The sequence below is a fragment of the Lontra canadensis genome, unplaced genomic scaffold (assembly GCF_010015895.1).
Source record: "Lontra canadensis isolate GAN:19392208 unplaced genomic scaffold, GSC_riverotter_1.0 scaffold1, whole genome shotgun sequence".
Taxonomy (NCBI): Eukaryota; Metazoa; Chordata; class Mammalia; order Carnivora; family Mustelidae; genus Lontra; species Lontra canadensis.
The window spans coordinates 106,555,158-106,567,232 of NW_022630995.1; the positions used below are offsets into that span (position 1 = coordinate 106,555,158).

Consider the following 12,075-nt stretch of genomic DNA (forward strand, 5'->3'; position numbering starts at 1 on the left):
AGCCTCAATGTTAATGTTAATTAGAGGTTGCTTTAGATTATATCTGAAGTTAATAGCAGATTGAAGAACAATCAACCAAGAGATCCATATTTTAGCACCAGAGCACCTTGTCTGCAGAAAAATACTAGAGACAGATCATCAAATATTGTTATTCTAGATTTCTCTTCTATAGATAGCAAGCAGACCATCTGCCACCCATTAATACATTTCTGTCTTTAGACAAATTCAATGCAGGCATTTACTCACATAGGTGGCAATGACAATTCAGTCATGTCTCCCTGGGAGTTCCACTTAAACATCTGAATTTTGGGTGTTTACAATCTTGCAGGTTACTTCTAAATACTATAGATTCCTCTCATATGTTTACATTTTTCTTGATTTGTTTTAAAAGGCAAATTAAGGTAGATCATTTTGAGAGCTACCTTATTGTTGCCCAACATACTACTTATATGAATTTTTCATGTACTCTTTGCATATTATTTCTTTCTCATTATTTCAGACAATGATTTCCCTTACTAGGTGGTCCAGTCACAATCCAGTCAATATTATATAGTGTTAAGAGCCCTGAAAACCAAACTGTGTTTGTGGGGAAGTTATTTAACTGCAGTTTCCTTATCTATCTCAGAATGTTGTTTTGAAGATAAAGTGAAGTTATTACTGTGGCAAGTAAACTGCGTAACATGGTGCTTGACATATAATAATTTTTCTATTACTTACATTATTTATTTTGAGGCTAGAAATTTTACATAGTTTTACAAATTATATTTGAATTTTCCCAAATATTTGTTAGCAATCTACCTACAAATCATCAAAAAGCTAATATTTTAATACTGGATACCACCTATAATTGGTTAAACAATGTTTTATATACTCTTGGGTGTTGACCTGGGGTAATGAAGTAGTCTGAAGAAAAATAAAGCAAAGTAAGGAGATAAAAAGTAATGAGCATGCTAACTTAGGTAGGGTGATCAAGGAAGTCTTCCCTGAGGAGATGGCATCAGAACAGAGACCTGAGTGAAACAAGGGAAGGAACTGTGACTGTCTCATTCATTAGATGAATTAGTGTTTGTTTTGGTGTTTGTTAGCTGCATCCTTTTGGTTCTTAGTCACACTTCTTTATATGGGTACTGAACTATTTATATTTCTATGACTTAGGATGCCAAGCAGATTTTACAGTCCAGGAAGGAAGTGCCTGGGCTTTCCATGTGCTTTAAATATCTGCCAGTGATTACACATTTCCCATTACTGACTTAGTACTTCTTGAACGGTTTGTCAGTTCTGTAAATGAACTTAGTATTAGAAGTCCTTTGAAAAGGACTTTGGAAGGCATTTGGAAGAACCTATCAGAGGAAAGCCGCTATGGTATGGAGGAAAGAATCTTGAGTCAAGAGAATTGGGTTTGAATTCCAGCTCACCATTGGCTGTGTGGATTTGCATATGTCCCCTAACTTTAAGGCATTTGCTCTTTATCTATAAAATGGGGATGATAATGCTTAATTCACATAATTGTTGTAAAGGTCAAACAAAGTAATTGATATGAATAATACTTAGTATGTTATATGAAATCAATAAATGTTACTTGAATTTGAAAGCTTAGAGTATCCTTAAAGATAATGGTCTGGGGTTGTTGGTTCTCTGCATTCAAGAATTCTTAAGCATATTAGACTAAACTAAGAAGTAATAATAACAAACTTATGTTACTACAATATCCCAGTCATAACAATTATAGTTAACATTGAGTGCTCACTATGTTCTAAGAACTATCCTAAGAATGTTACATGGATTAAATCATTTATTTCTCACACTAACCATACAAGTACTATTATTCTGCCCCTTTAACTCATGACAAAATTGAGGCTCAAAGGTGGGGCTCCTGGCTGGCTCAGTCAGAAGTGTATGTGACTCTTAATCTCATGGTCATGAGTTCAAGCCCCATGTGGAGTCTACTTTAAAAAATTTCTTTAAATGAGACAAAAATAGATTAATCTGCATACGGTGATATAGTAAGTGGTAGGATTGGGGTTAGGAATTAGATAAATTGACATCACAGCTCATTCTTAAATTTTATTAAACTATACAATTATAATTTAAAAGATTATTTTTCTTGTCTGAAGCCATCATCTCAGACCTTTCTTTAAGGAACCTCACTGTAGAAAGTGACATTAAAAAAAGATAGAGTTTAAGGTATGACCAAGTTTAAAAAGACAGTGAATAAGGTTAAAAAAAAAAAAAAGCAAAAAACCAAGCCTCAATGTTAATGTTAATTAGAGGTTGCTTTAGATTATATCTGAAGTTAATAGCCAACACTGTAATATTAAGGATCATTTACTTTATTATGCAATTTCATATCTTCTGTTTGAAGATCTACTCATTTTAAGAAAAATGCTTGCTTAATACTGACTAGAGACTAAGAAAGACATCTAAAAAGAACAGATTGTCTAAAATTCCAAGTCCTTAAAAAAAAAAAAATCCCAGAGGGTGAAACAGTAACATTTTTGAGGGATTGATTGTATCAGATGTGATCAGTTTGAACCACAGCTGAACAATGTCCAGTAAAACAATGATTCTGGCTATCTAGAAAACCTAAATAAAGTTCCAATGACAAAGAGGTAAATAAATGAAAAAAAAAAAAACCTGATGTATTCTATCAAATTATTTAAAATATTTTACCATGAGTTAAATCTATAAAGGCTGGTAATATACCAGCTTGTGGAATATATTATGTAGGAAAAAGATCATGACTATTTATACATGCTAAATGATAACCAATCATCCCAGGCTTATAAGTAACAGTTACCATGATACAATGCTGGGTCATTTGTTATGTATTAGCTAATTTGATGAAGTAAAATAGTATTTCAATGCTATTCCATTTCATACATTTCTTTATTGCCCTTTCTTTTCCTTAAATATAAGCATAAATATGGTATTAAGGTAACAAATGTAATTTTTTATATATTAATAACTAAAGTATAACATTTCTAGTCTGCACAATTCAGACTGACAAAAACAATACAATCACATAAACACATAGATAAAAATCTAATCACCAAATCTTTGACATGGTAGAATCTAATGGTGATATTAGGCAAAGACACAGAAATGTGCCATAAACACATGCAACAAACTGTATACAAAATTGAGATAAATTAAGCTACAAAGAATAGGAGCATATATAAGTATTATAGAAGTACTGGGATGATTCACAAAAGTGGAGAGATTTTTAGTTGAGAAAAGTTAATAAAATGGAAGCTATAATTAAAGTTTTAAGAATATCACTGGCTTTCAGTCTCATATGGGGACTGAAGTTCCCTTAATTTTTTGCTACTATCTAGTAGCACTATGAAAATACATCTATGCTATCCCCTCGAAGAAGATAACCAGATACTACAGAAGTTATCACTGAGATCAACTGTAATTACTTTGGGTAGTTTAAGTAACAGTAGATAGTTTCCATAAGTAGAAATTCATTTATTTATTTACTCAGAATTTCATATACTTTAAGCCTACTAGAGGTAAGCTGATTGGAAAAAAGCTTTCATTAATCACTTTTGACATCCAGGGAAACCAAAGCATATGAAAAGGCAATGGTTTTGTGTGTACAGCCTCAATTATGTGTTAGTCAACTCAAGCAACCATTATGTACTCAATAATAGGTATGACACAGCTCTGGACATCAGCAATACTAAAGCAGGCAGGCACAGGCAGCCTGCTTATACTGATGTTTCTAGTGTTGACATTCTTAAGAAGCATGGAAAATAATAACGATGTCTTCCTCATTAGAACTTTATAGCAGTGTTCTTTTAGATTTACCTCCATTTTTTATTAACAACCAGGCTGTCTAGAATAAACGGCCTTAAGAAATTACAGCAGAGTGTCTTAAAGGAAAAGGAAATGTACGATGCCGGTGTAGGGATAACTGCCAGTGATTTTTGCGAAAATAACAATATATTCCTGAACATAAAGCCTCTGTAGAAGGTAGCTACAGTAGTAACGAAAAAAGTCGTCTTGAAACTTTTTAAAATTTAAATTCCTTAGTCTACATGATAATGTAGCAAAGTAAACAGAAAAAAAATGAAAACATTGTTTAAGAAAACATTAGGGGAAGCAGCTTATCCTTAGGGAGGCATGAGGTTGCCTTATTATTAAGTAGTTAATAGAGTTCGATGCATTTTCAAAGCTGGTTACAATCATTACCACAGCACACCCTTGTGAGGTAAGTGTATTATCATCTGTGGTTCATAAATGACAAAGCTGAGGCACTGAATGATTAAGTCACTCGCCTAAGGAGAATGAGTCAACGTCAAGAGTCATAGTTGACCGACCTAACTTCTGACCGATCAGTCCAGGGCTTAGTCAGCGGGGCCCAGAGTGGCTTCCCTGGCTGGCACCTGGACTTCGGCTATTTTCGTTCTCGTTAAGCAGAGTAGTGGAACCGAGAGGACAAAACTTTCAAATAATTTTTACTTCTACTCAAGATTTAGCCCTGAGGTCTTAATCTCAGAATTTGGGACAGGAAAAGCTGTCGGGTGCACGCCCCCTCCCCCAATCTGTGGCTAGTGGGTACTGCGGGCGGTTCCGCCACCCCTTTTCGCAGCGATGGCAATGAGTGACCACCCTCTTTAGCAGAACAGGGAGACGGGGGAAGGTCGGTTGCTTTAAACAACGACTCTCCATCGCCGCCTCTTTCTGAAAGCAAGAGAAAATGGTGGGAAGTCAAACAAAATTTAAATAAACAACTTGTCCTAGGACCCCAACTAAGCAAATGAAGCCTCATTGTGCGTGCTGAGCCTGCAGTTCCCAACTTTCCGGGGAAGATGGGCGGACAGGGCAACAAAGGGCCCAGCAGGCATGCCTGGCAGTAAACGCGACAGCAGCTATCCAGGCGGAAGAGCACAGGACTGAAACCCACCGTCCGCCACGCTAGGGTCCGCCGCCGAGAACCGCGCACCCGACCCACCAACCACGTGACCAGTCCTTTTCTTTTTTTAATTTTTTTAAACTTCTTTGCCCTTAAAAAAGAGAGGGAGAGCGCGAGTGAGCGAGAAAGACTCCACTTCCCAGAAGCCTCTTGTTACCCACGCAGCCGCAGTCGTGCGCAGGCGCCGCCGAGCCAAACGGACACGTCCGTCACGTGGACAGTAGCCGGCCAATCCGGTTTGAATCTCATTTTTTTCCCCTCACCCCCCCTTCAGGAGCGGTTGTGTGATCAGATCGATCTAAGATGGCGACTGTGGAACCGGTGAGTATTGCCTTTGCCCCCCCCCCCCACCGGTCCCCGCGCTCCGTCTCCCTTCGGACTGGGGGACCCCGCGGGACGGCGTTCCCGGCGCGCACGCTACCCCTTGCTGCCCCCTCCCCCTCTTCTTGGGCCTGACCTTTCCGCGGGCAATTGGGGGCGCCCCGGAGGCTGGCCGAGGCGGCGTGTAGCGCACACGTTCTGGTGGGGGCCCGAGAGCACGGGGAGAGGGGTGGGGGAGGGGCGCCATGGCGCCTCCTGCGGATCCGTGAGGTGGTCTGCTAAGGTGGAGAGTGATCGGGGTCCTGGGCTGGGTGTGTGGGGTTTGTGTCTTCAGGATAGAAGGGCGCAGGACTGGCTCGAGCGGGTGCCGGGATCCGCAGGGTGGGTGGGTGGCGAGCCGGCCTGGAATGAGATGGAGGAGGGAGCCCCGGGTTAGCCTTTCCGTCCCTCTCTCCCTCCCGAGCTCCAGCCTGGGGGTTCGTGTGCGAGGCGCGCGCGGGTCTTTATACCGGTGGGCCAAGGGGCCGGTGGGCGCGTGTTGCGGGAGGGTGGGTTGGGCGGGAGTGGTTCCGCGGCACGCGCGGAGAAGCTTCGACCTCGCCGAGGGGAGCCGAGAGGGGCGAGCGCATGTTACTCCAGCGCGCCCGAGAGTTGCCGGGGTTGGCGGCAGGGGAGGCGAGAAAGGTTTGGGGCGGGGAGGAGAACCTCGTGTTGCGCGGTAGAGCTCTCAGAGTAGGTTGAAAGGTGGTGGTGAGAAAGGGGGATCACATTGTCCTCTCCCCTCCATGCTTGATACTGGGCTGTCATGGAGGAGGGAAGGGGGAGGAGCGAGGCCTACAGATCGCTGCTGCTGGTCTGGTTGCCGGCCGGACCTGCTGCATTTCACACGCGCCTGTCTTCCATTCATTCATCGTTTTCCGCGCAGTGCGCACGTCTCAAGAGAATGCGGATGGGTCTTGATCCATCTGTTCAAACCTTTATAGTTTGAAATATTTCTAAGACATAGTTTATTGGAAATAGGAACTTAACTTTTAAAATCAGTTTTCCGTTTATTTTTCCTTTACCTATTCTGCCGCTTTCTTTTCAGTTTAGGCACCATCTTAAACTTAGTGAAGCAAGCCGATCCCAGAACAGTAATTTGGTAGTTAACCGCCCGAAGGAGAGGATAACTTGGTCACGTTTGGTTTTGCCGGCACTGGCTCACTGAAACTTACAGGCCTGTGTTGCAGTTTTAGGAATGTCACATCTAAGTGAAATTGTTTTAGAGGCATAATGGACTGTTTTAACAACCTAGAAGACCTTTGACACTCTGGAAGCAATTCTAGATCTTGGTTGCTAGATATTTTTGTGTATCTTTAATGATAGTTTGTGATTTTGATAATGATTTAACCAGTTTGTTTTGACTTTTTAGAGACTTTTATAGCTAGATGAAAAATGAGTCATGGAAGGCTTGTAGAATACAAAAAGACTTATTTTTTCATTACGTTGGTGTGAACTATCCTTACCTTGTTGCCAGAGTTTACGGCAGTTCTTCTCTTTGGTTACTTGTTCTTCATTGGTGTGTGTTTTCATTTATGTTCTGCAGAACTGTCTCTTAACTTGCTGATACACCTTAACTGACTTAATAACATTAATGTTACATAAATAAAAAGGTAAAGGATGAAAATGAAAATACTCCCTTTTAACAGGTTCCCATGTCCACTTTTTACTGGATCTGCTCTCCTCCCTACTTTTGCCAATATCATTAAAAAGCATTACAGCGAGTAATAGGGGCAAGGCTAAAACCTCTAAGCTGTGAAATAATGATGTATCCTGTGAAGTTTAAGTAACATTTAGGCCCTTTGGATTTTGCAAAGCTATGCAGTTTTCTTTCAGCGACGCAGAACAGGACTACAAAGTGTTGAAGGACTATTTTGAGTCAGTGAACATTTATAGTCTCTGTTATGTTTAGGAGGCTATACCAAATGTTTTTTAGGATACAGAGTTATACAAAATGTGATTCTATACCTTGTTCAATTTAACTTTTAAGGAGCTTAATTCTCAGTGATGTGGTGGGTGATACAGTATAGTATTTGTTCTATTGCTGACAGAAGGAAACTTGGATACTGCATTTAAATTTGGGGAGTAGGGTACCTAAAAACCTCAAGTGTGTGAAAGTGGAAGGCTAGTGGTAGTTTGAAGATGTATGTAAAATACATTGACATGTTTATTTTTAGAGAGAATGGCTTTTTTTTTTTTTTTTGCACCTTTAATGCACCTTTTTCACAGGTTAGTCTTAGAATTCTTTGATGATTGTAAATACTGGGAGGTGGTTGTTTTTAAACCGCAGCTGATTAGTATTGATTGTACTTGAGGTGTTCCTGCTGAAGCCTACAGAAACCATACTTATATTTGTTCATTGCTATTTCATATAGCTTGTGAGTTTCCTTACTGCTTTTTTGTTGGGCATAATCAGTAAGCACTTAAGGAGTCATGGGCCTTTCCTGCTTGTCCCACCTTTTGTAGATATTTGGGAGATTTTTAACGATGGAAATTAGATAAAATATCATTTTCTGTTTGATATTTAATTTTTTTCAAATGTGTTTAAGAGATCAGTTACATTAAGATGTGGTTTACAGATACTAAATTTATTGAGAAGCTTGATAGGGCAAAGTAAAGGAAGCATTTTACCTCTCTGTAGGTAATATGGGAAAATTTTGAACATTGGGATAAACAGTGTTTTCCTGTTAGTCTCTTGGCATTTGAACTGTGGCTAGGTCAAAATTAGACTTTGTGGCTAGGTCAAAATTAGACTTTTTGGCTAGATCAAAATTAGACTTAATATTAGTAGTGAAGATGGCAAGGCAGTTTCCCCAGGCCATCTTGCTTCCAGTGGCAAAACGTTCCTTTGTAGCTATCTTCATTCTGCATTCTTCATTGTTTGGCTGGTTTTTGACTTGTAGTTCTTTTTAAAGTAAGAGGTTTTGGGGGTTTTGTTTGCTTAGTTAAACTGTAAGTATACAGTTACATTGTATCTCTTGGGTTTTTAAAACTACGTTAATTGCATAACTGGAATCAACTTGGACAATCGGCTGAACTAATGTTTCCATTTTTACCCTTTAGAAACATGTTTTGTACTACAAAGAGTTTATTAAAAGTAAATAAGGCTTGGGCCCCTGGGTGGCTCAGTGGGTTAAAGCCTCTGCCTTCCACTCAGGTCATGATCTCAGGGCCATGGGATCAAGCCCCACATCAGGCTCTCTGCTCAGCCAGGGAGCCCGCTCCCCCGCCCCCACCTGCCTCGCTGCCTACTTGTGATCTCTATCAAATAAATAAATAAAAATCTTTAAAAAAATTTTTTAAAAAAGTAAATAAGGCTTACATATATATTGACAAATCTGTTGTATATAATTCAGTGTTTTGGGTTAATCAAAGACTGTTGATTGACAAGCAGACCTTGCAAGTTAATATTATGTTTTCACCTTAATGAAAGAACCCAGTATATGTATCAAAGTTCATTCATAAACCAAATAAATTTGGTTCTGGTGTTTATATTTCAAATTTCACTTCATTTTATACCTTTGAATTAATACTATGCATAATCATTTGACCTAGAGAAATCCAATTTAGAAAGCAGTCCTAATTTATACACTGAAGTTGCAGAGCATACAGTGTTAAATGAATTAGGTAAGCTTGATCCAATTTGGACAGCAAATTCTAGGCAATACTAAAATATGTTGTTTAATTTATATAAGGTTGAAAATGTAGTAGAGTACCTGGATATAACAAGGAGCTTGTGAAATGGTTACTCTGGCAAAGATAATTTCTACTTTTCCTTCTCTGCTAGTACTGGAAATTTTCTTGCTCTTCTGGTACCTGTTAGTTTTTCCATCTTTGTTGTAGAGAATTTTTAGAGAAGTGGAAAAGAGCAGGGGTTGTAGTCTAATTTTAATATGTTTGACCTTGACTGAAATTTCTAAGTTTAGCTGAGAAAATGGGAATAAGATATCTTACAGTGATTTTGATTTTCAAGTTCAGTATTCAGGGATGACAGTTAGTTATGAAGACCTAGGTATACCAAGTTAATAGTCCATGAATGTGTTGCATGCAGGTGTATTCATGCATACGTATACTCACCTTTTCCTCTTTTTTGCTCAGAAATTCATGTGGCTGCTTTTTGATTATCAGTCCTTAGTCATTGCAAGAAATGCAAAGCTTATGCTATACAATCCTGAGATACTCTTCCCACTCCTATCCCTATCATAAAAATCACTAGTGTTTGTTCGAAAGTTCCTGTTTATGTCTGGAGAAAAAAGAAAGGATCACTTTGACTTGCAGGTACCTAGAATGTGGTCAGAAAATAAGTTCTTTTTCACCTCTAGTTGGAACTTTTGATACATTATTCCACAGAAACAATGGAAAGCTGTGATTTAGTCACATTGTTCAGTAAGTTTCTGTGGCATTAGGACAAATCTAACCAGCATTGAATTTCCAGGGAAATGGATATAGAGTTCTAAGCAATTGTCTTAAAAATGACTTTTAAGGGGTGCCTGGATGGCTGAGCCAGTTAAGCATCTGCCTTTGGCTCAGGTCATTGTCCCAGAGTCCTGGGATCCAGCCCTATGTGGGGCTCCCTGCCTGCTCCTCCTCTTCCTCCCTTTGCCATCCTCCCCTTCACCACCCCCTCCCCTCTCCCTTCTCTGTCTCTGTCAGATAAATAAAATCTTTGAAAAAAAAAAAAAAAAAACTTTAAGCAGAACCTATTTGTAACTGATTTTTAATGTAGGCAGATCTTCATTTCTTAATTAAAATGTAGCTTATGTATGTCAGGCACCACATTACTTTACATACATTAATTCATTTAATCCTACAGAGCCCTGTGAGGGAGATATTATTATCCGTAATTCAGATGAGGAAACCAGGGCACAAAGCGATTAAGTTACTTTGTGTGACTAACTTGCTCAAGATCGCACAGCTAATAAATGGTGGGGTGGAGTTCAAACTAAAGCAGCAAATTCCAGCATATGTGTTCTTAACCGTGACACAGTCTTTTCAATAGCCATGTAATGTGTTTTCCTTATGTGATTTGGAAAGATTAATTTGATTAACTAGGTATTTTGCTGCAGCTCTAAAAGAAAATGTGTGGACATTTTAGGCTCTTTTGTACTACAGTGTTAGATAACTGATAACTGAAGTACAGTAAGAAAATAGCACTGTGGTGTCTAAATCCAAGGACTAAACAAGTTGTTACACCTAAGTTTATATTTTAGAAACTGGTCCACAACATTTTGGATAGATTTCTGAAGAAAGCAAATGGTCACTTCCCTCCCCCCTTTCTCATTTGCTTTTGGACCTTGTCAAATCAAAATCAAATAATTTGCCAATTAAAATATTTCGCTAGTAAAGACACAGTAAGTTTTTAAGAATTTGTCATTATGGGCGCCTGGGTGGCTCAGTGGGTTAAAGCCTCTGCCTTCGGCTCAGGTCATGATCTCAGGGTCCTGGGATCGAGGCCCGCATCGGGCTCTCTGCTCAGCGGGGAGCCTGCTTTCTCCTCTCTCTCTCTATGCCTGCCTCTCTGCATACTTGTGATCCCTCTCTCTCTGTTTCAAATAAATAAAATTTAAAAAAAAAAAAAAAGAATTTGTCATTATGGAATTTACTAATAACTACCTTTGTACTGTTAGTAATTTTGATGAAAGGACTAAGAGTTAAGTAGTTGTTTTGAAAATGTTTCAGTATAATAATTGCTAGCTTTTTTTTTTTTTTTTTAACAGATTTATTTATTGTTTAGAGAGCAAGTGAGAGAGAGAGAGTGCCTGCGTTCAGGGGCATGAGCGCCTGTTGGGGAGGTGTGGAGGGAGAGGGAGAGAGAATTTCACGCAGACTCCCCACTGAGTGTGGATCCAGATGCTCAATCTTATGAGATCATGACCTGAGCCTAAGTCAGGAGTCAGTTGCTTAACCAGCTGAGGCACCCAGGCACCCCTAATGTTGCTAGTCTTAGAAGCTCAGGTGTTTGAGGAAGATAGTAGTAAGACCGTTTCTCTGAAATTCAAGGCTTTGCAGTAATTGTTAGAGCTAAAATGTATATTTGCATGTTTTTAGCTGTATGTTTTAAACTTGTTACTATAAAATGCTGAACAGAAATTAGTCTTTCAATGCTCTGCTTATTACAGTGACCATCAATAAGATTTTTATATTTATATGAACTAATGTCAGTGTTTTGGGGTTTTTTTTAAACATTTTATTTATTTAGAGGGAGATAGCACCAGTGGGGGGGAAGGGCAGAGGGTGAGAGTAAGAGAATATCAAGTGGCTGTACTAAGCATGGGGTCTGAGGCAGGGTTGATCCCAGGACCCTAGATTATGACCTGAGCTGCAGTCAAGAGTCGGACACTTAAATGACTGAGCCACCCAGGCGTCCCGTGTTAGTGTTCTTATGAAGAATTTTTATGGGGTTTTAAATAGTCATCTTAGGGCAACACCTTATGCAGTCACAAAGTCTGATAACTTTAAGTATTAACTAAGGAAAGAAAATTTAATATTTTAATGGAAAGATGAAACATCTTTTTCTTGTAGTTTTTCTCCCTAATTCTCTTAATATTTTGAGATAAATAATAGCTGGGAAATTCATATTTCAAGTAATTTTTTTCCCTGCCTAGCTTAGAACTCAAACTCAGGCCCTTGGGCCCAAGTTGTGTTACTATTCTATTAAAAAAAAAGAAACTGAAATTCAAGACTAAAAGTCTAAGTCCTTATTGTCAGTAGAACTCCTACCTTAAGCATAAATTGCTATATAGATCATTTTGCACAAGTAAATTAAATATAAAATTCTGTCTTTGAGGGGCGCC

General features: G+C 39.0%; 1 protein-coding gene across 2 annotated transcripts in view; it reads left to right on the plus strand.

Moving 5' to 3' along the window:
- The first annotated feature begins 4,197 nt into the window (after positions 1-4,197).
- EIF4E (eukaryotic translation initiation factor 4E) overlaps positions 4,198-12,075 on the plus strand; it is a 42,269-nt gene continuing 34,391 nt past the window's right edge. The window contains exons 1-2 of one of the 2 annotated variants that reach the window (XM_032861221.1): positions 4,198-4,216; positions 5,196-5,242. In XM_032861221.1, the coding sequence (XP_032717112.1) occupies positions 5,225-5,242 (18 nt within the window). In that variant the 5' untranslated portion in view covers positions 4,198-4,216; positions 5,196-5,224. Of the gene's footprint in view, positions 4,217-5,195; positions 5,243-5,854; positions 5,927-12,075 lie in introns of those variants that run through there. The other variant, XM_032861212.1, reaches the window with a different exon arrangement.